At 37.0% G+C, this 23993-nt stretch overlaps 4 protein-coding genes across 9 annotated transcripts; 3 read left to right on the plus strand and 1 right to left on the minus strand.

The window, feature by feature from the left end:
* Nucleotides 1–690: 690 nt before the first annotated feature.
* LOC111465093 (AT-hook motif nuclear-localized protein 23-like) lies at nt 691–1828 on the plus strand. Its single transcript, XM_023109382.1, has one exon. It carries the CDS (start codon nt 844–846, stop codon nt 1609–1611), a length of 768 nt encoding a protein of 255 aa, XP_022965150.1. The 5' UTR covers nt 691–843; the 3' UTR covers nt 1612–1828.
* Nucleotides 1829–6265: 4437 nt separating this feature from the next.
* LOC111465055 (AT-hook motif nuclear-localized protein 8-like) lies at nt 6266–14704 on the minus strand. Its single transcript, XM_023109319.1, has 5 exons — nt 14224–14704; nt 14096–14148; nt 12078–12203; nt 7104–7262; nt 6266–7023 (listed from the first exon to the last, which is right to left on the minus strand). Exons 1-5 carry the CDS (start codon nt 14702–14704, stop codon nt 6763–6765), a joined length of 1080 nt encoding a protein of 359 aa, XP_022965087.1. The 3' UTR covers nt 6266–6762.
* A 726-nt stretch (nt 14705–15430) lies between these two features.
* Nucleotides 15431–18589, plus strand: LOC111465076 (mitochondrial carnitine/acylcarnitine carrier-like protein). Of its 6 annotated transcripts, XM_023109357.1 has the most exons (4): nt 15464–15585; nt 15835–15911; nt 17391–17816; nt 17890–18589. In XM_023109357.1, exons 3-4 carry the CDS (start codon nt 17425–17427, stop codon nt 18389–18391), a joined length of 894 nt encoding a protein of 297 aa, XP_022965125.1. In that variant the 5' UTR covers nt 15464–15585; nt 15835–15911; nt 17391–17424; the 3' UTR covers nt 18392–18589. The 6 variants fall into 6 exon arrangements, with proteins under 6 accessions (XP_022965121.1, XP_022965127.1, XP_022965125.1 ...); XM_023109353.1 differs by lacking the exon at nt 15835–15911 and having other exon boundaries at nt 15431–15585; nt 17425–17816; XM_023109359.1 differs by lacking the exon at nt 15835–15911 and having other exon boundaries at nt 15449–15585.
* Nucleotides 18590–19768: 1179 nt separating this feature from the next.
* Nucleotides 19769–21013, plus strand: LOC111465092 (abscisic acid receptor PYR1-like). Its single transcript, XM_023109381.1, has 2 exons — nt 19769–20557; nt 20803–21013. Exons 1-2 carry the CDS (start codon nt 19785–19787, stop codon nt 20804–20806), a joined length of 777 nt encoding a protein of 258 aa, XP_022965149.1. The 5' UTR covers nt 19769–19784; the 3' UTR covers nt 20807–21013.
* The last annotated feature ends 2980 nt before the right edge of the window (nt 21014–23993 follow it).

A 23993-nucleotide genomic window follows, 5' to 3' on the forward strand; every position in this document is an offset into this window, starting at 1 on the left:
AAGAAGAAAAGAAAGATTCAGTTTTCGATTAATATGATTAACCTCAAGAGAAAGAATGCCTCAAACCAGACTTTTTTAGATATCCCACAATTAGATCCAATTGTTCATGGAAATCGTAAGGTGCTGCACTTTGACCTAACCCAGAGCGAATTCAATAAGAAACCATATGATTTAGGGATGAACAAAGAACTATATGCTCTCTATCGTTCAACAGTGGGAATAGATGCGAGCGCAACCCAAAATAAGAAAGGAATTGGTGCAAACGCAATGTAGCTTTTAATCGCAGCTTGTTAACTTCAATAATCACGACGCTCAACCTATTTTCGAAGTTTGAACCCTAATGGTTTAGTTCATCATCATGGCTATCATTTCAAATAAGAAAGGATGAGAATTAATTTGGTTACATTGCCCCATCATACACTTACAAATCTAACCCTAATTTGAGAGAAGAAAAGAAAAGTACCCCAAAACACTACTTTACTTTGAAGCATATATATATATATATATACACACACCATCGCGTTTGTTCCACGCTCAACAACTGAGAGTAGTGTTATTAGGACGTGAAGACCAATAAGAAACAAGATTTATTTAAAAGAAAATTTGGACCAATTAATGATTTTTGCATATAAATATTCATAGACTGCGATTTGAGTTTCTTCCTCCATTTTCTCTTCTCTTTCTCTCTACTCCACCATTGTTCTTATCATCAAGAACCCTCCATTTTCTTCATCAATTCCATCTAATTTTCCATTTTTTTTTTTTGTGGGTTTTCATAAAAATCTAATTTTTCAAAAGGGTTTTTTTTTTTTTTTTGGGGGTAATTTTCTTTTGGATGTTTTGATGGCTGGATTGGATTTAGGAAGCCGATATCTAAATCACCTTCAAACGGGTGTAGATGATCCACTAAATCGCGGTGGTCATTTCTCCTCCGGCGACCACGACGACGACGACGATCCCCACCAAACCCTAGGTGGTCCGGGAGATGTGGTTGGCCGCCGCCCACGCGGCCGCCCACCAGGCTCCAAAAACAAGCCAAAGCCGCCAGTAATCATCACCCGAGAGAGCGCCAACACACTACGTGTCCACATCTTAGAGGTTGGCAGCGGCTGCGACATCTTTGATTGCATCGCTGCCTATGCTCGCCGGCGGCAGCGTGGGATCTGTATTTTGAGCGGTAGTGGAAACGTCACCAACGTCGGCCTCCGTCAGCCAGCGTCGGCAGGGGCGGTGCTAACACTTCAAGGGAGGTTTGAGATTTTGTCACTGTCCGGATCGTTTCTTCCGCCGCCTGCTCCACCGGGTGCCACTAGTTTGACAATATTTCTCGCCGGAGGACAAGGGCAGGTGGTGGGAGGGACGGTGGCCGGAGAATTAACGGCGGCAGGGCCAGTGATTTTGATTGCAGCTTCTTTTACTAATGTGGCGTATGAAAGATTACCACTTGATGAGGAGGATCAGCAGCAAGCTCCGACAGGCAGCGGCGGAGGCGGCGGCGGCGGAGTGAGTAACAACAATAACAACAACCCATTTCAAGACCCATCAAATTCAGGCCTTCCATTCTTGAATTTGCCACTTCATATGCAAAATGTTCAACTTCCACCCTTTTGACAAAGCATTCAAACCCTTAAAATTGGACCAAATTTAAGGGTTTGATACCAAAAATCAAAGCAAGAACAGCCCATCAAGGTAAGCCATTGAATTTTCATATGAACATTTCTTCTTCTAATTCTTCTTCTTAGGAATCTTTTCTCAAGTAATTATGTAATGGGTGTTTGTAAAAGAGCTAAGAAACAATTTCCTATGGATCAAGAAAGAGATTTCTCTATATTATATGTGGATTTTTCAGCTAAAGATTCAATCTTTTTTATTTGGGGTTTAATTTTTTTGAAGTAAAAACTAATAGAATAATATTGTTGTATGGGATTGTGTGGGATTGTGTTTTTCTTTCTCTAACTCCTAGGTTTTGTCTCCATGAACAACACCAATTATAAATTTATGTTTGGTTTTTGACAAAATTGGTCGTGTTTTTTTGTAATACCTACGAAAGTAAAATGTAAATTAGAGCTATCTACACTTTATGTTGGATTCCTTTAGCTTGAATTAATGATGTTTAGGTTAAAAGAAGAGACTAAGGCTACCCAAATATAGGTAGCCAATGAAAGTAAATGATGAAGAGGAAATTAATGAAACAACCTTAAAAAATGAGAGTAGTTAAGTTGTTTGGTTTTTTCATTTCTTAACTATAATGGCTAAATCTAGGGATTATTTGGATAAGAGTGGTTGTTTTTCTTCTATTTTCCATATAACTAAAGCTTGTTTATCAACCTTTTGTTTGTTTTATAATATATGTTTTTTAAAATTTATTAAATTGCACGTTTGGTTCGGGAACTTTTTGATTTGTGTTTATCTGGTTGATGAACTTTTAAAAATGTCTAATCGGTACACTTCTCTTTGATGTTTTCTAAAATTTACTAACCTATGAGATATTTTTTAACGTTGAACAACTTATTAGACACAAATCCAAAAGTTAGAGAGATCTTATTATAAATATTTTAAAATTTCGGGACTAATAGACCTAAAAACTAAAGCTTTTTTTGTTTTAATATTTTAAGCTCGATTTTATATTGAATTTATATCCGTGTTTCAGGTACAGATATTTTTCACTAATTCGAGCATACCTCAATAAATAAGACATAAATTGTCGTCTTAAACGTTGATGGTTCGATTACCAACCTCGCAACGAAAAAAAAATAAAATTGTTTTACAAAACGATGTGAAGATGAAAATAAACGATTCACAAAGGCATCAATTCTCCAAAAATTATACATTTTTGTTCATGAAATTTAACTACAATTATACCAAGTATTTTGGAATGTGAAGAACAAAGTATATAATATCGCATAAATGTTACATGAGTTAACAATCAAAGCTTAAATCTTTTCTTAAAAAAATTGGCTTAGCAAATTGAAATTAGATGCATATGTTTAACTATTAAAGCTTAGTGGTTTGAATGCAATTCATATAAACATTGAGCTAAACAATAGAATACCTAAACCCATTGCTATATTCGAGTCGATGAAGAACGGTTTAATTTTTTTATTTTTTAGGTATAACTCGAGTTTGAGAGTTTAAACACTCAGCCTTGGATAAAAGATAACGCTTCAAGTACTACTAAATCATGTTTGTTTTGTTAAATTAATTAATTTTTTTCTCGGTTAAGCTACATACACAACTACACAACTAAGTAAGTGAGGTATAACTCAATTCGAGCATAGTGATACCAATTATCATTTTAATGATTAATGGTTCATCGTCCTAACTTTTAGTCAATATTAAATGCTCGTATAGTAATCAAATTTTTATACAAATTCAAGATCATTCTTAAATATAAATTTAATTGGATCAAAACTCACATATATTCTCAAGAAAACAAAAAAAAATTACAATTATCGATTGCTATTAGTATGAGGAATGAGAAGCGAAAGTAAAAAGTATTTTTTATTTTAAAACGTCACATCATCTTTCAGATTGTAATTAACTAAAATTATTCAAACGTCACGAGTAAAGTTATTCGGTTTGAAAACTAGGGACCAAAATTGTATTTTTTTTTTTTTTTCTTAGAAAAGTATTTAAATTTATATCGGAACTTTAAAATAAAATAATAAATTTTTAAAGACTATTATTATTATTATGAAACTCATACCTTATAACTTTTAATTTTGAAAAATCAAATAAAAATAATCCAAACCCAATTTGTTATTATAATATTTATTTGTTTTTTTGGGGAATATCAAATCTATTTTCATTCCAACCTTTTCTTTTTTTTTTAAAAAAAAAAAAAAAAAAAAGAATAATACCTTTCCCTAATTTCAATTATTTTATAATGAAGTTTTCGTAATATTATACTCATAATTGAATTTTTTTTTTAAGAAATTGGCTTAGAATTTAAACCTTGCATAAATAAAGACAAAAACAATGGTAAATAAATAAATAAATTTGCAATTTTGAAAAATAGAAAATTAAAAAAATAACTATCAAATAAAATATTAATTTGTAACGAACTCCATTTTTTAATTTAATTTTTTTAAAAATTAGGATATTATAATTCTTTCCTTCTTTTACAACTTCCCATAATTAATATTTATTTTACTTTTTTCACTTTCAAATCTTTCCGACACACCTGCCTTTTTGGTTGCCCAATCATAGTAATTTCATAACTAAGCGTGTTTTGTTTGGAGTAATTTTTTTTGTTTGCTATGTTAGTGATGACAAAACATGCTGGAAAAACTTGTATTATTTTAAAAATGAGGAGTAAATAATGTGACTATATCGTACGAGATGTACGAAAATATCGGGACTATCAGGTATCGAATTTGGATTCTGAATCCTGTACATGGGTTGTTACCTCAATAAACTTCGGGTTATTTCCAATTCTCGTTCATTATTAATTATGAATATTACTAAGCATTCCCGCAACAATATTTATCGATACTTACCACTCAACCATAGCAGCTTTAGTATTTCTAGAAAGAGTGATTCAGAAGGGAAGAACTTGCATCACTATAGCTTAAACGAAATGTAACTTAACAATAATTGTAATAACCCAAAAAGAAAAAAAAATTGTCTCACATCGCTTAATTGTAAAAATGAGGTCCTTTGCTTCCTTTCATCTTAAACGATTCGAAATCAGTCGGAGAATACATTTCTAATGGCTCCAAGCTGGTATTTCAACTGATTCGGCTTGGATCTCATACATTCGAACTCTTTCCCACTAGTTTCAACTCTTAGAAAGCATTTAAGATTAGTATGACTATATTTTAGCTAGTTTAAATTATTTTAGGCAAAATTAGGTGAATCAATTACCCTAATAGAATTCTAGTTTATGATCGTAGGATTTCTTTGGTAGAATTAAATTTCAGAGAGAACGTTAAGCTAGTATCAAGAGGTCGTAATAGTTTCAGCCTAGGCTAACCAAGTAAGTAGCTCTACTATCGGTTTGGTTAGAAAAATTTCTTTATGCATAATGTCACGTGCCCAATAGTCATGCATGTGTCATATGTTTGATATGTTAGATGATATGATATGTGTTGCTATGATATGCCAAAATATGTCAAATAGCATTATGCTATAAGTAAAATGTCAAATTATGTTACGATGAATTATGTTATGTTATGTTATGGGATGACATGATGTATTATGATATTAGTATGTTAGGTCATGATATGTTTTGACGTGCTGTAATGTATCTACAATAAGGAATTTTATGATACACAACCCCTAAGCTATGATTTGAAAGTTATGTTAAGAATGAATATGAAATGATTTATGAAAGTTTAATGTATGCATGTTACTAAATGTAATATGTGAGGAATGAACGAGGTTATCTTGCCTGATTTATTTACAGTGAAAAATATGGAGACCTCATGTATCATTTTCGTATAATTTTTTCACGAGATGTGTAAGCAATTACGTGATGATTGGTATGTGAGGGCTAGCCAATGTGGGTTTGACCAGGGGAAATCAGGAGCCATGCATATACAGATGATGGCTGGAGCCATTGAAATCAAAAGAAGAAGACATTGGAAACTCGAACAAATCTTATGAAAAAGTGAGATTTGTTGTAACAGTTAAAGTTTACCGCTAGTAGATATTGTCCACTTCGACCTGTAATGTATCACCGTCAGCCTACGGTTTTAAAACGCAACTACTATTGAGAGGTTTTCCACCCCCTGTAAAGAATGCATTGTTCTCCCTCTCCACAACCGACATGAGATCTCACAATCCACCCCTCTCAATGTCCTCGCTAGCACACCGCCTAATGTCCGACTCTGATACCATTTGTAATAGTCCAAGCCCACCACTAGTAGATAACGTCCACTTCGACCTATATCACCATCAACCTTAGTTTTAAAACGCATCTATTAGGGAGAAATTTTTGACACCCTTATAAGGAATGTTCTGTTTCCCTCTCCAACTAACGTGAGATCTCACATCGGTAGCAGTCGAGAAAACATCCCATTTGAATGAGTATGCTAGGACAGGTTAATGAGTCTTTCAACTCTTACAAGGTCATTGATCACGTAACCATGAAGTTCCACTTAGGTTGACCTAAAACCTGTTAGCTCGATACAAAACGGTATACATTTTCAGTGAATGTACATGTTCGACATATAATTGTCGAAACGATCTAATGAAATTATGTTTAGAACCAAGAACAAATACAGTTTATACATGTCTAATAGGGTCAGCAGAACATCATATCTGGTGCACAAATGAATTTTGAATTTTACACAGCTATTCAAGTAGAGCTATCATAATTCTCACAGATCACAGAATCACCTATTTCAGCGCAACCAAATCCAAAGATATTAAAGAATTCTCCTAAAAATGATATTAAAATTGAATTAATGGGACAATCTTGATATGAACCTAAATGAATATCATATCATATGAACTCAACTTCATGGCTTTTCCATGAGAAAAGGAGACATCCCAATCTGTATATGATTTACCACAATCTTCAGAAACTCCTCGTTCATGGAGTAATGTTAAAGTAGGCAAATTTGAACTGACTATAAATAAAGCTAACCAGCAGCTGAAAGATCAATAGAGAATCTAGAAACGTTACGATTACGGTTGCGCAATTCATGTTAGGGACAGAATCCAGCACTAACCTCTATACATCGAGATGCAAAACACTAACCCCTTCGACGACACCGAATGCAGTACACTGTTAAGTTGGGCGAGCAAGCAGATTCATTATTGATTTCGACTACCCCATAATTGATACATCTGCATATTATGAATTGGTTGGTTGGCGTTGGTGTACATTCCCGGCCCCCGGCTTAAAGGGCTTCCACCATTGTCGTCCGATGAATTATTTGAAGCGCCTTCAGAGGGACAGCCTGCTGCCACGGGTGTATTAAAGTTTAACATATTGGGTGATGTAGAAGATGGCCCAGATTTCTGTATATTATCGCCTAGCTTTTTCCCGTCGACGAGAAAGCTACCGACTATGACCTGATTTTGCACCAAAGACATGGTTTAAGGCACAAAATCCATCTAAAAAGGGAAATATCAACATTATGTCAGGCTAATACCTGAACTGTAGATGCTGCTGTTAGCATGTTGGTCACTCCACCAAGAACTTGACCATCTGCACTTGCTAGAGACACACTTAAACCACCAGTTCGACTTCGATTACCATTATTGTCGGAAATCAAGAAGGAACCTGATAGAGATATGATTTCGTAGCGGCCCTGCATTAGATTTAGAAGCAATAGAATTGATGATGCCTTGCACGTACCGAAAATAATACAGCTAGAATAGATTTTATTTTTACTTCATTTCTTGAGTCGAGACCACCAAAAGAATTTTTCTTAACGTTTGGGTAAACTACAGCTAGATTAAGTTCTTTTTCCTTGGACAAGCAATAGAAACTTTTTGAGGTATTAGTGATACAGAACAAATGCTTATATGCATTAAAAACGAACAGCGTTGAGTGCACGTGCTTCTTTTTCTCTCGCTTTCAAAGCATATTTAACCGATAAATAAGATGTACAAAAAGTTGAAACCCTCGCAACCAAGCCAACAGAATATGAAAAGCTTACCAATTGGCAATAATAAATAGAATAGCTGCAAAAGAGTTTAAAAAATTGTAACGGCCTAGGCCCACCGCTAGCAGATATTGTCCTCTTTGAGCTTTCCCTTGCGGGCTTCCCCTCAAGGCTTTAAAACTCATCTGCTAGGGAAAGGATTTCACACCCTTATAAAAGGTGTTTCGTTCTCCTCCCCAACCAATGCGGGATTTTCACAATCCACCCACCTCCGGGGCTCAGCATCCTCGTTGGCACTCGTTCTTTTCTCCAATCGATGTGGGACCCCCACCAAGTCAACCCTCTTCGGGGCCCAACGTCCTTACTGACACACCATCTCGTGTCTACCCCCCTTTGGGGAATAGCCTCCTCGCTGACAATTCGCTCGGTGTTTGGTTAATGGCTCAGACCCGCCACTAGCAGATATTGTCTTCTTTGGACTTTCCCTTACGGGCTTCCCCTCAAGACTTTAAAACGCGTCTGCTAGAGAAAGGTTTTCACACCCTTATAAAGGGTATTTCGTTCTCCTCCGCACTCAATGCGGAATTCTCACAAAAATATACCCAGAAGAAGCTACAAGAATACCAGTCTCAAAGCTCATCCCTTAGCATATCAATCACTTGGAACATTCTTCCGTTTCTTCCGTTTCTTGCGTTCAAATATTCTAAAGCATTTGAAAAGGATGGAGCACTAAAAAAGATAAATGCTCCCCAAAGAAGAAACTTGAGTGATTGAGAAAGAGTAGAGTCGACCTCTGTAACGACCTTACTGATTCTTTTAAAATAAGACCATTACTACGTGTATGTCAATGACTACTATGTGAAGAAAATCATTTAAAACATTTCATCTTAAAAATTGTCATAGACATAAAAGGTTCATAAATATTGCAAGCATAATCGAAATGGGAAAGAAAACATCCTCAATTAAAGTTCAGAAATAAAAATGCTACTAATCTACTTTATTCAATGGCCTCCACCGTGACATTGGTACATGATGCTCTTGCTTTTACGAGAAAAAATGATAGACCTAAGATGAGTATTTAAAAATACTTCGTAAGCAACTCCACTATTGAGGTCAAAAAATGCAATTACATACAACATGGTTCATGGGGGTGAAACTTACTTTACCTAACTATTCCTTAGATTTTACTCTCTTTTTCAAGAAGGGTTAGATGCATAGTACTTATTTATAAATATTTCACGAACGCACGTAAGAGTCCACTAGGCGGGCTCATATACATACCACCTAGGCCTGACTATGGGCTAGCACACACTCACGCTGCTGGAAACCAACGAAAAAGAAAAAGAGTGCACATAATATTGTGGTCACGCATCCGTATGTAACATATTAGAGAAGTAATTCACGCTCGTGACATACAACATACATGAGGTCCTGCATTGAAAATCATGGTACAATGTAATGATGTTATAGTATTTCCATATTTTTCATGACATGAATTCCTAATGAGACGTGCTTACATGTTCATACATGGTGCATCATAGTATCTCATAGGGCATATAAACATAATCATAGTCATATAGTAAACATGAGTAAAGATCAGGAAGTACATGCATCACGAAGGCTCACTCCAACATCATAACATAGAATAATATCACATAAAAAAGTCATAGTTTACCTGATATTCGTGCTTCGCTTAATTCATCCAATCTATACTTCACTCAATTCATCCAATCTAGTTCGTCATTTAGTAAACCGACTTACAGTGTTAGCCTAAGTCAATGTCATTTACTTCCCTTAGTTGGTAATAATCTAATTGTGTTTGTCGTGGTCTCATTCCACCTATGACGTTTCATGGCATTAAACTTGGAACACATTCAAGAAATTAGTTTCACTTAATTCTCCTAAATTGATCCAAAACAACTCTAAATATATCAAATTGGCAAAACAATAGCCTTACTAACCTCAAATGTCTTCAATTACTTCAAAATCGGATACAAAATGGTCCCAAATAGTGAAATAGGGTCAAAACCCAAAAACAAAGTCGTCTAAGCCAAGGAAGCCGTTGAGCTGAGACGCCATCCAAATGTTTAGAATCGGCTGGAATGAGCCGCACGCAAGCCATGACTGGGGATTTAACTGTTTGGTTGGTGTGTGCGTCGAAAGCGTTGGGTCGTTACAGATGCTAGGTCGTGACTTCGTGGACCTACTAGATGTAGCTGTGAAGGTGCTGGCTGGTCACGAATGCCCAACCCCCAATGTTCGGCTCGCGTCTTGGCTTAACAACTTCCAATTGACTTCCTTGGCTTAGACAGCTTTGTTTTGGATTTTTGACCTTGTACTACCACTATGGATCATTCTAGAACTGTTTTTTGAGTAATTGAAGGCAATTAAGGCCAGTAAAGCAACTGTTTTTCAAATTTGATGTATTTAAAACTATTTTAGATCAATTTAGGAGAATTAGGTCGAGTTAGTCTCTTAAATGTGTTCTAAGTCCGAAGCCATGGACATTATAGGTGGAATTGGACCACAACAAAATTACTAGGCTACTGCCAGCTAAGAGAAAAGTGAGTGACATTAGCTTAGGATAACCTTGTAAGTTGATTTCATGTCGGAACGCCTATGGGCTAAGTTGGATGAATTGAAACATGATTATCAAGTTGGATGAATTGAAACATGATCATCACGTAACCTATGGCTCTTTTAAGTGAAATTATTCTATCTTATTTTTTATTTTTGCTCATGTTTGTTATATTGCTATAATTATGTTTATGCCCTATGAGATGCTATGAACATGCCATATATAATGAGCATAAACGAAATACTATGAATATGCAAGCACATTTCATTGGAAATTCATGTCATGAAAAGTATTGAAGTATTATGTACATCATAACATTGTATTGTGATTTTATTGTGATTTTAAATACAGTACCTCATGCATGTTATATATCACAAATATTAATTACTTCTCCAGTATATTATGTACGCACACGTACACCACGATATAATACATGCTCGTGTCTTTTTTGTTGGTTTTTGATAGTGTAAATGTACACTAGCCCGTTGTTAGACTTAGGGTATATATACGAGCCCACCTAGTGAGTGCATGCATGCGTGTATGAACCTTGTATAGAGAAATACTATGCATTCAACCTTATCCAAAAAAGAAAGTAAAGACCAAGAAACAGTCAAGAAAAGTAAGTCCTACTAGTCATGAACCATGTTGCATGTGATTGCATTTCCCAACCAAAAAAAGTCACTTAATGAGTATTTGTAAATACTCATCCTATGGATCATTTTTTTCAAATAAAGGCAAGGGAGACATATACAGATGACGGCGCCACCTGAGAAGGCTATGGAATAAAGTCAAGTTTTTCGCACTTAGGACATAGTTCCTTTGTTAGGGTAGATTATTAGTATTTCTATTTCTGAATTTTAATAAAGGATCGGACGAAGTAGAACGGTTGCAACCTCCTCCCTCAAGTATCTCATTAATGACCCTTGCCTTAACTTGCCTCGAGATAAATAGTTTCGCTCTAAACTCCATTGGTATATAGTCACTTGTGAGTCTCTCCTTGAAGAAATTGCCATAGAATCTCAAATCCTACACCGTTGCAAGTAGATTTGGAATGAATCTCATACTAAGAAAGTCGAGATGTTCATCTAGAAGCTTTTCTACGAAAACCACGAATAATATGGAAGACCAATATGATATCCTCGTGGAAGTACACGCTCAAATTAAACTTAAGAATCTGAATCCTTCTCCCAATAAGGTTAACAATGTCAGTTAGGTATTTAGAATACCAAAGTCTTTGCTCGGTTATTGTACTACAGTAAACTTAATACCTCAGGCTCAAACTAACCATTGTCAGCCCCTAGTCGGCCGTATGTGCTATGTAAGAACAAGACGGAAAATTACCAACGTTTGTTTATCCCCTGCCCCCTAGTCACTGCTTTATAATACTATTTGACCTCTACCTTCAATCACTCCAGGTGTGCTCCCAAAATCTTAGGGGATTCTTTCTGCAACCACCTTTTGGTCACACCTTCATAAGGCTAAAATCCTTAATGGTCAATGCTAACTTTTCCTTCTTTTAGGACGCTCGAAAAGAAACGGATAAAATACACTACAAGTACTATACATATTAAAAACAGAGGAGATTACCTTAACTTCCATGTAGATAAGCCCGAACTGCTGGTCAGGGGTGACCAACACCATGTACTAGAACGAGCTACGGCAAGAAGGTTAAGAGAGGCAAAGAGTACATATTGGAATAGGATAGCTAGCCTGAGCTACAAGCGTTTGATGTAAAGTGACTCACGCTCCGAAGGAAAACCAAAATCAAGAGTAGAGGAGGGGTGACAGCATTAATAAACAAGAACATGATGTGTATACATATGCACATAAGCTTAAGCAAATCTCGCACATGGATCTTTCTATGTTTTGGAAGTTAATGTGCAGGACAGTACAGTTAATCGACATCAAGACCGTATAACTTAGGAAAATTAAAAACTTGCCTCATATGTCACACTACCAGCTGCAGGTTGGTGAAGGGTAACATTGCAGACAGCACCATGGGCAGAGAGAATACAAATGGTTCGCGGCCCCTGCTGTGAAAATGACATAACTTTTGAGGCAATATCCTGCAAACCAATGAAAAGGCATCCTGTTTTAAACAAGTATCAATTAACCTTCAGACTAATAAACCCATATCCATCTTAAGGAGGGGGAGCAAACTACGAAAACACATTCGATAACGCACAAATCTGTACCATGGAAAACTTCGCTATGATCCTATAAGAGGATTATTGTAAATGCTTTTAAAATTCTGAATTCAAAAAGTCTCTCGATATTGAACTTGACTGACAAAACTATATTTATGAACGATCGTATGAGTCTTAAAAGATATACACCGTCTTATTTCAATTAACTGGTGGCCTATAGAGTTCTTTTAAGAGGAAACCTCAAAATTCATTCCAGTAAGAAAAAGGAATGGGGATTAAGGCATCAGCAAAGTTCTCCAAGTTTGACATCAGAATCATGTTGATGTGCGCAAACATGCCCTCACGTTCATGAACATCCAAAAAATAAAAAAGAGCATGTTTTTCCGAATAACATTTGCTAGAATGTAAGACAATATGTTAACAATATACGATAAAATCATTAAAGAAATATGAAGCTGCTCGACAAAAAAGGATTGAAGGCCTTAAATTTCTTGCCTTGCAGAACAGATCGATTTTCATAAAGGTTTAAAGAAGAAAGAACTGCATTGTTTTAAAATATTATCAGAGCAAAAGAGGTAATCACAATCTAAAGCAGAGGAACACCAGAAGAAACTCAAAATTTTAAGTTCTTCTCAGATAACCCTCCGAGTTTTTACTGCTATTTTGAAAATTTCAGTTTCTCTCCATCCAAACCTCTCAAAGAAGAGCTTTAATCACACAGAATCACGATGGAAAATTACGCTGGACACTACCCAGGGGGTACTAGTGTCTGCAACCAATACAAACAAAAAAGTTTACGGAGCTTTTCCCTACATTTAGACTTTTCATCTAAAAAGAACAAACGGAGCATTCGGAGATGCATCCTACCAGAAAAACAAACCAATTAGTGACGAAGATAACACAAGCGAAAGATATCTTTAGAGTTTCATATGCCAAATATCTTTGTTGATGTCTCTTTATGGGATATCGCTTGGTAAATGGAAGAACGAGATTTAGCAAAAGACTAAGCAATGGAATCGAACCAAACTGAACTAGAAAGTTCCTCAAAACTTCCTTCAAGGAAAGTCTTTTTTCTCTTTCCCAACCAGTCCAAATTCTCCTCCAACTAATAGACCAGTCTCCTCCCTCACACCAAACAATTCTAGACTCTACAATGTCGAAAAGTCTTGAAAACACCAATATAAGAGGTTGTTGAGTGATGAAGTGTCTTCTCGAACCTAATTACAATCACCATCAACATGTACAGTTCATAACAAAGCTCCACTCTGAAACGAGGTTTAGGGAACTGTTTTGACTTTGGATGATCAAATATTAACATTACATATTAAAAATGACAAGAAATTACAATATTGAACTCTACAAATTGTGGATCCAATTCAATGCAAAACCAAAAGAGGAACGTGAACAACGCTTTGAAACGTATAACAGTTTATCCAAAAAAGAAAAAAAAACTTAAGCATCAGACCCCGAAAACTTGCCCGTATAATCGTGTGTGTATATATATATATATATACTTACACATTTACACATGCAGATTCTCAAGGAGTTATGGTGCATCAGCCAGTGTTAAATCTACCATGATCTACCATGATTGTAGAATCTTAATATCTTATCTTAAACAAACAGGCTCCCAGCTCACTTGATTTAATGAACTAATGTTATTTTCTGCAATAGAATCCCAAAAGATCGACCAAGGGAATAAATAATATTGAATACCATTGAATAGACAATAAAAATTTGAAAGAGAACAGATAAGATCAAATCGAATTCATCAGCAATATAATATACAAAAGAAAACAAGTTGCTTATACCTCTCCTGGATTCACCAGAATTACATGCGGAGTAAAGCCAACACCGCCAGTCCCTGTCCACCGGAATAACACCGTTATTCAAGGCACAAAAAAACAAGAAGCAGCAGCAAAGGCATAAAGATGACTACCCAAAGCATCCATTTGCTTCTTCCCTGTACCGGGAGGCCGTCCTCTGTTCTTCTTAGGGCGAGGATCCGACGAGTTCATGCCGGAAGAATCGCCGGGAACGGCGGAATTAGTGATGGTTGTTGGCGCTAAACCCAAGGCGATATTCCCATCAGGCGAATACTTTCTGGGTCGGCCTCGCTTCTTCTTTCCGGAATCAATGTTAAACCCACCAGTCCGCAATTCGGAATGCGATCCATCATAAGAAGCCGTATTGGGAGAGTCGGAGGGCTTAGAAGCGGACCCCATCATGGAGTTGAAGGGAAATCGGGAGGCGGAGGACATGATTTGAGCAGCGGCGGAATTGGGGTTGATCATTTGGGAAGAATTGTTGGTATTGGGTAAATTTGTGGAATAGGAAGCGTTGCCCATCATCCTGTTTGGTGGAGTTGATTGTTGGTGATGTTGATGAACAGAGGGCATCGACCTCTCTCGTGAATCCATGGCGGAAAATCAGATGGGGGAATGTGGGAAGAACGGAGAAAGAATCCTTTCTTGTTTTCGATTTTTGTTGGGATTTAAAAAGGAAGAAGCAAGGAAAAGGAAATTGTTGGTTCAGTGATTCGTGTTGCTAATTTGTTCGATCAGTGGTTAGTGACAAGTGAACAGACAAGGAAAGGAGAGACAACCAAACCGCGAAATGGGTTTTGTCTTTTAGGGTTTTAGTTTTTTTTTTTTTTTTTTGATTCCCAATTCTTTTCTACGTCAGATCTCACAATCTACTCTTTTTTAGGCCCAACATCTTTGTTTGCACATCACCTAGTGTCAGTGTCTACCTATAATACCATTTGTAATAGTCTATGCCTAATGATTGTAGATATTGTTTATTCGGCCGGTTAAATATCGTCGTCAGCCTCATGATTTTAAAGCGTGTCTATTTCAAAGAGGTTTCTACACTTTTTTCTCACTCCAATTAATATGAGATTTCACGCACAAAAATGTCTAACAAACTCTTAAATTTCCAATGTTGAACACAGCCGTAATTCGCCGTGTATTCATTCTCTTGACATCACATATTCAAATCGGATTCCGTCATATTTATTCTACTTTAAAAAATAATAATAATAAGTCATTACTTTTTCAATTTTCATTTACTATTTGTTTGACTTTCCAACACAAACATAGAAATTTTAGGGATAATGATTAATTGTGAATTGAAATTAGAAGAAAATTGAGTTGAATCGTTCATCATACACTTAGAGATCCAACCGAGCCCAAGAACATGATGAACAGCTAAGAACGTCAAATTACTTCTCTCTCCTCTCTGTGCCACCATAAGCATGCGTTGGATTCAACTCAACTGGGTGGTAGAGAAGAATCAGAGGGTAAGATTTCAAGAATTGTCTTCTTCTTTGGGCTTCTCTCAGCCACGTTTGCCTCTTCTTCATCTTGTGAAGCCCAAATTCACTCCCATTATTCTGGGTTTTCGCCCCTTTCCCCCCTTTTAAGATCCCCTCTCTCTAATCTCACCCACAACCCATCGTGACCACTCCAATCCTGTTCTTCACTGCCCTGATTTTGATCTTTCCATTTGTTCTTCGTTTCTGGGGTTCTAATTGCTTTTTGTTCATCAGATTGCATCGTTGAATCCTGTTGAGTTTTGATTTCTTGTTCAAGTTTTGTATCTGGGTGTTGCTTAAATTTAGTTCTGGTAAGGTTTTTCCTGTTTCTGATGTGAAATGTTGACTGTTCTTTGATTAATTCTTTGATGATCACATTTGGTCATAGAATGAATAAAGTTGTTTAGAGTTCATTGGATCTTTGTTGTTCCCCAAATGTATCTGTGATTCAGAATGCAGCTACTTAGCATCACAGGCGATTTTCTTGTTGTCCTGTTTTAAAGGAATACCAGTTCATGAAACCTGTTTAATTCCAAGTTCATAATTGTGTGGCTCTTTGCAATATAGTGTTTCTACTGCTTCTTGGATGACTTGCCAAGTAAGGCTGCATCTGTTGTGTAAAGAACTAATCTGATTTCTGATTGTTTATGGAGATTGATTGAATAATATAGCTATGGGACTAGTAGATATTGTTTTCTTTGGGTCTTCCTTTTCGAGCTTTCTTTCAAGGTTTTTAAAACTCATTTGTTAGGGAGAGGTTTCCACACCCTTATAAAGGATACTTCATTCCCCTCTCCAATTGATGTGCGATTTCACAATCCATTCCCTTTGGGGTCAGCGTCCTCGCTGGCACTCGTTCTTCTCTCTAATCGATGTAGGATCTTACAACTCATCCTCCTTTGGGGGCCAGCGTCGTTGCTGGCACACCGTCCGGTGTCTAGCTGTGATACCATTTGTAACCGTTCAAACCCACAGCTAGCAAATCTTGTTCTCTTTGGGGTTTTCCTTCTAGAATTCTCATCAAGGTTTTAAAACACGTCTGTTTGGGAGAGGTTTCCGCATATGTGGGATCTCACAATCCACCCCCTTAGGGCCCAGCGTCCTCTGTAGCACACCGCCCGGTGTCTGACTCTGATATCATTTGTAACAGTCAAAGCCCACCGCTAGCAGATATTGTCCTATTTGGGCTTTCCCTTTGGGTTTTTTCTCAAGCTTTTAAAACGTGTCTGTTAGGAAAAGGTTTTCACACCCTGATAAGGAATGTTTCGTTCCCCTCTCCAACCGATGTGGGATCTCTCAATCCACCCTTGGGGACCCAGCGTCCTCGTTGGCCACTCAGTCTGGCTCTGATACCATTTGTAACCACCCAAGCCCACCGCTAGCAGATATTGTCTTATTTAGGCTTTCCTTTCAAGGCTTCCCCTCAAGATTTTAAAACGCGTATGTTAGGGAGAGAGGTTTCCACACCCTTATAAGGAATGTTTCGTTCCCTTCTCCAACCGACGTGGGATCTCAAATTTCATCAGGTTTCAGCTGGCCTTTGGAGCAAATTATTGTTATATGCGCTAATCTCCAACGGATGCGTATATGGATTAACCTTTGAAGGGACACATAACACAAGTTTGTAAACTAGAAACTGAAGATTTGGGGTATTGAGTCGGTCTTTGTTGAAGGGTTGTCATGTGTGTTCATTTAGTGATGAAGGATCTTTTTCTTGTATTACTCATTTGTTTTAATGCTTCAGATTCACCAATTCAAAAAGACTCAAAAACTCCATTGTTGTCTCACAGCTGACCAGTGAATTATAACATTTGAATCTGTAAGATGGGAGACGTGGCCAAGGACCTCACTGCCGGGACGGTCGGAGGAGCATCGCAGTTGATATGTGGGCACCCGTTCGATACTATAAAGGTCAAGCTGCAAAGCCAGCCTGTTCCACTTCCTGGCCAGCCTCCCAAGTTCTCTGGCGCCATGGATGCTGTCAAGCAAACTATAGCAGCTGAAGGCCCTCGAGGGTTGTACAAGGGTATGGGAGCTCCGCTCGCGACTGTGGCAGCCTTCAATGCCGTTCTCTTTTCGGTAAGAGGACAACTGGAAGGACAGTTAAGGTCTCAACCCGGCGTTCCCCTAACTGTCAATCAGCAGGTGGTTTGTGGAGCTGGGGCTGGGGTTGCTGTGTCGTTTCTCGCTTGCCCTACTGAATTAATCAAATGCAGGTTCGTCGTGTCGATTCTATTAAAATCGCTTTACCACTCCGCCTTAACTATAAAAGATGGTCTGCTGTTACAGATTGCAAGCTCAAAGTGCATTGGGACAATCCAGTTCAGCTGGTGTAACAGTGAAGTATGGCGGGCCAATGGACGTTGCTCGACACGTCCTCAAGTCGGAAGGTGGTGCAAGGGGTCTATTCAAGGGACTGGTTCCGACTCTAGCCCGTGAAGTACCTGGAAATGCTGCCATGTTCGGTGTATACGAGTTGCTGAAGCAGCAGTTCGCAGGTGGTACAGACACTTCAAACCTCGGAAGAGGCTCACTGATCGTGGCTGGAGGATTGGCTGGAGCTACCTTCTGGTTCTCCGTCTACCCAACCGACGTCGTCAAGAGTGTAATTCAAGTAGACGATTACAAAAACCCGAAGTACTCGGGTTCTATCGATGCATTTAGAAAGATCCTAGCGGCGGAAGGAGTTAAAGGGCTATACAAAGGCTTTGGCCCTGCCATGGCCAGGAGTATACCTGCAAATGGAGCTTGTTTCCTGGCTTATGAGATCACTAGATCAAGCTTGGGATGATTACGAATCCCTCGAGTTATGTATTCCTTCCGATATTTGATTGAACCATTAAAATTCTTCATTTTTCATGTCCAAATCTCTCGTAAACATGTTTTTAATCATTCAAATCGATTTTGATAATATGAAAACTACGATTAGACGTGTAAAACTAAACATTGTAGTGATTTTGAATGATGAAAAGCATGGGCATCGATCAAACCGTGTACAGTTGATATACATTATAGTGATTTTGAATGATTAAAAGTATGATTTGGAGTTCAGACGGTATAGGGTATTGATAAGACAGTGTAGGGTTGGTTTCGAGGCATCGAGAAAATGAGGCAAAGTTAGATGTGGATTCTTAATGTACGTTCGTAATTATACGAAAATTTATTCTTTTTTTAAATATCATAATTTTTTATAATTTCTTTATTGATGGGCTAAAATAATATTTATATTATAGAAAAGGAATAAAAAATAGATATTGGTGATGGCTGCTAGCCAATCACATTATTCAATTGGATGCTTCATGTGCAAATCAAAGCAAAAAGATTTTTTTTTTTTTTTAATTACAAAAATTAAGCCATTTTTTAATTGAAAAAAACAACAAATTGCATCAAAAGTTGAATAAAAAATGTGGTAGATATCATTCGAGCGGTCGGGTCACATGACGAATAACTACCTTAAGAGGAGCCACGAGGAGGTAGAATCCAGCCCTCAAGTTTAAGTCGTGTAAATTATTTTCTCGAAACTAGTCAATAATGGAGAATAAATATTGCTACTAATCGAGATGCTAGTAACTCTAATGCAATAGTGACAGGTACACTTGGACATGTTACCACAAGTCGAGATGCTAGCAACAAGTGTTAGACGAACACGACTCTCCACAATGGTATGATATTGTCCACTTTGAGCATAAGCTCTCATGACTTTGCTTTGAGCTTCCCAAAAGGCCTCATTCCAATGGAGAGTGTATTCTTAGATTATAAACCCATGACCATTCCCTAAATTAACCGATGTGGGACTTTCATCATCTAACACCTCCCCTCGAACAAAGCACGCCTCCCCTTAATCGAGGTTCGACTCCTTTGGAGTCTTAGTCATTTTTGACTGCCTTCGTAAAATTAGCATTAATTGAAAAACACGGAACGTATTATAAAAACACTAGAAATAAACTAACATAAATTTTAAAAATAAAAAATAATCAATCGAATATTAATTAATACGTAATCGAGCAAAGGCTGATAGTAGAACACTGTGTGGTATACATGGAGTCGTGTTTAATTGAAAAACATAAATCATCCTAATTGTTTCAATTGGTTTAGACATATATTATCGGGAGTTAAATATTGAAAACATATATTTTGATATTCCCATTTTACCCTCAGAAATCGAAATCACAAACGAACAAATAATGAAACAAAGAAGAGGTGAGGTCCTTGCTCTCTTTCCTCTTCCTCTCACTCATCTTTATATTCCGCAAAAAATTAAGAAAGGCGTGAGAAGAAGATTTTGGAGAAAAATGGAAAAGGACTACAGCGGCGAAGGCGACGGTGAGGTCTCGGCGGTAGTGACGGAGCAGCAGCAGCAACCAAACGCCGATGAAACTTATCTCACCACTTACCATCTCGCCGCAACGCCTTCCGGTCTGACTCAGGACGAGTTCGACGAGTTGAGGGACTTAGTAGCGGAGTTCCACATGTACAAACTCAGCCGCGGCCGGTGCTCCTCCTTACTGGCGCAGCGCGTGCAGGCGCCACCGGATACCGTGTGGTCCATCGTACGGCGGTTCGACAAGCCGCAGAGTTACAAGCACTTCATCAAGAGTTGTACGGTGAGCGAAGGATTCACAATGAAGCTAGGTTGTACGAGAGAGGTTAATGTAATCTCAGGCCTACCAGCGGATACTAGTAAGGAGAGACTCGATATTCACGACGACGAGCGGCGCGTCATCGGATTCAGCATCATCGGCGGTGAGCACCGCCTCCGGAATTACCGTTCGGTGACTTCGGTGCATCAGTTGGAGCGGGACGGCAAGATCTGGAGCGTGGTTTTGGAATCGTACGCAGTGGATGTTCCGCCGGGGAATACGGAGGAGGATGCTCGTTTGTTCGCCGATACGGTTGTGAAACTGAATCTACAGAAATTGGCGTCCGTCGCCGAAGTGATGAATCGTGGAGATAATCGGTAAAATCTTCTTCCAGCGATCTAAACAATGAACATCTCTCCGTATCAAGAACAAGTAAAATTTGAAAACGAAAATGAATTTGAGATCGGTTGATATTAATTTCTCTTGATGATTTTGTGCATCTTCATCTTCATCTTCTCGAGTTTTGCTCGTCATTTTCTTGGAAGATTCTGGATTTTTCTGCTTCTTTTGGTTTAATTTTTTCGGTTTGTGGAAAGTACGAAAATGTCCTTGATTTCAACAGGTGAGTCAAGGGCACCAAGAGACCTAGTGGGCTTGGATTGCGGTGTACAAAGCTCCCGAAACGGTGTCGTTAGTAAATTTCTTCTCTTTTATTTATTTTATTGTGTAAAATATTTGAGAGTATTTGATCATCGTGTCTGATTTAACGTGGAATAATTGTGAAATTAAAATTATCATAAAATTATTCTTTAATGGTAGAGATAATTAACCTATTATAACTAAAAATTAGAACTCAAAAAATAAATAATAAATTAACCTATTTAATTTTATATTTATTAAAAAAAATTAATATAATTATGTATTTTAAAATTTCATCCTACATTTGTAAACCATTTATTTATGAATTATTTGATTTTATTTCATCCTTAAAATTAGCTATATTTATTTATTTATTTATTGTAATAATTGAGATGGATTGATGATAGGACGGCTATTATTTGAAAATCTCTTTAAATGCTAAAAACCTTTTATAATTTGCAAAACTCATTAAATAAATTAATAGACTAAATGGCAATATCCTACTTGTACCACAAGGAATCTTTGTTAATAATGTTGTGCCTAACTAATTAAGAATTCAAAATAAAAAATAGAATCCACTCGTTCACGTTTGATTTGTTGTTATGTACCTTCAAACAAATGAAAGACACATAATGAATCGATATCACATTCAAATTGCGACGATCCTAATATATGATAGTTAAAAAAGATTTAAAAGAATTGAAAGCTGTTATTTACGTCAATCATAAGAATCTCATAGTTAAACGTTCTTCGTTTAGAACTATGTTTGTGTAGTTTTCACTCTTAAAAGCAATAAGTAGGTGATGGTTATGTCGTAGGGTATGCAGAGAAATGTAGGAGTCGTTAGATATTATATTTGAATTTTAAACCGGAATTCAAATCATGTGTATGGAACGTTATATTAAAGTTCTCAAAAATCTAAGTTTGTGTAATTAGTGTTTAGTTTCTTTAACGCATATATATCGAGCGGTAAAAAGTCAACATCCCATTAAAGGAAAATGAGCTTTAGATATAGAGGTTTCAGAATAGCAAAACTATGGGACGTCTCAATTTCAACCGATTGAGAGTCGATTTCCTAAAAAATTCTAACTTTCACCCTTTTTTTCTTTTTTCCTTCATGTCTCAAATCACCTTTAAAGTGATGTGTATGAAAAAGGAAGGGTATGTTCATGCATGTGGGTCATAAGGGCTAACCCCTTGAAACAATTCATCATATATCAACCATTCAATTTGATTTTGTTTAGATTTTGGAAATTGAAATAGTCAACATCCAACATTGGATATTAAATCGCACCCGAGTTGAATTCCTAGCTTCGCCCACTAACGAGATTCTTACCATCGTCAACACACATACATACGTACTTACTACGATAGCTCGGTGGTAAAATAATACCCATAAATCATAAGTTGAATGTTCAAAATTCTGACAACTAGATATGATCTCAAAATAACATGGGTCAAGGTCGGCTAGTGAGACAATGGGGTATAAATTTCATCATTGCAGGGAAACAGCTCGGATCACCAGCTAAGGCCCCTAAATGACCGCTCAGTGATAAAGAAGGTAGAGGTGCAGAGATAGCCAAAAGGTTAGCCTAGAAGCAATCACTTTAGAAAGAGAGAATAATAGCTTGCTAATCGAGCGCTCTTGCGCCGAAGATGAACGGAGCTAAGCGATCTATCAAAACTATGGGGTGTAAAATGCATCAATAGAGAAGCGTTCCGTCGTAGAAGGAAGCATTTGCGCTATCTAGAAATTATTTTGTATTGACGGGGAGGTAACACGCGATCCACAACAATGCTATAACAAACATTAATTGATTCATAAAAGATATTCAATGTCAACGCATAAGCTATCGATTACGTTCTCACAAGTCGAAAATTGAGACCTACGCTCTCACAATTTTAGGTCATGAGAGAAATGGGAATTAGGGAGGTGGTGAAGGTGATAGGGGTGAAAGTGATGCAACTTTAAATCATTATCTCAAATTAGGAGAGAGAAACCATTTTTGCATTGTTTGTGGCCTTCTCCTTGTCTATGAGTGCTACACTTAAATGGAATTGCATAATTGGGATGGGGAGGGCCCAATTTTAGACCCCTTGCATTGCAACTTGCCAACTTGCCCAATAAATAATGCATTTTCATTCATACTATTATACGCGCACCACACCCACCAAACGCACATATAGATAATAGGGTTGGACTAGGCTCGAGACCAACCGACCTAAACATTTGTAAAGGTTTGGATCAGATCGGATTATGCTTATGATCTAATCAGATCGGATTATGCTTATGATCTAACCATAAACTTAACTCGTTAAATTAGTTATAATATCACTTTGGTCCATGTACTTGAGAGTTTTATTCTATTTTAGTCCATTGCTTTTAATAAGTCTTAAAATTAATATTTGTAAGTTCTCCACAATAGTATGATATTGTTGTAGCTTTGCTTTAGGCTTCCCCAAAAACCTCATACCAATACCAATACAGATGTATTTCTGAACTCATGATTATTCCCTAAATTAACCAATGTGGGACTCACTGCCAACAATTCTTCCTTCAAACAAAGTACACTATAAGTCTCCCATGAGGCTTATAGAGCTCTCAAATAGCCTCCCCTTAATCGAGACTCGACCCCTTTCTTTGGAGCCCTCGAACAAAATATACCATTTATTCGACACTCTAAGCTATGCAAAAAAAAATTTAACATTTCAAAAATTTAACATTGAAATGTTAAGATTAATTTATTCCACACAAACAGAAAACTTTGAGATGATAATGAAGAGAGAGAGAATAATTTAAGATGAGAGAGAAGATTACAAAAGGAGAAATTTATTATAAATTGAGGGAATTTTTGCTTCACGTTCATACATCGTTTTTTGGATCTTTGAAATGGAAAGCTCATAATCTTATATGATATTTTTTTGTCCCTTCAAATCCTCAAAAATACAAAAAAATTCAAACATTTATTTATTTATTATTCTAAAATTAAGAGAAAATTACACTTTTGGTCCCCGAATTTTGGATTTAAGTAGCATTTTGGTTTCCGAGTTCTTAAACTCGACAATGTTACCCTAGTTTAGACCATTAGTAATTAGCATAAAACTCTTCGGATAGACCAAAATGTATTAAACTTGAACTTCGAACATTACAATGTCAAGTTCGAAAACTCTACT

This window comes from Cucurbita maxima, unplaced genomic scaffold, assembly GCF_002738345.1.
Source record: "Cucurbita maxima cultivar Rimu unplaced genomic scaffold, Cmax_1.0 Cma_Scf00028, whole genome shotgun sequence".
NCBI lineage: Eukaryota > Viridiplantae > Streptophyta > Magnoliopsida > Cucurbitales > Cucurbitaceae > Cucurbita > Cucurbita maxima.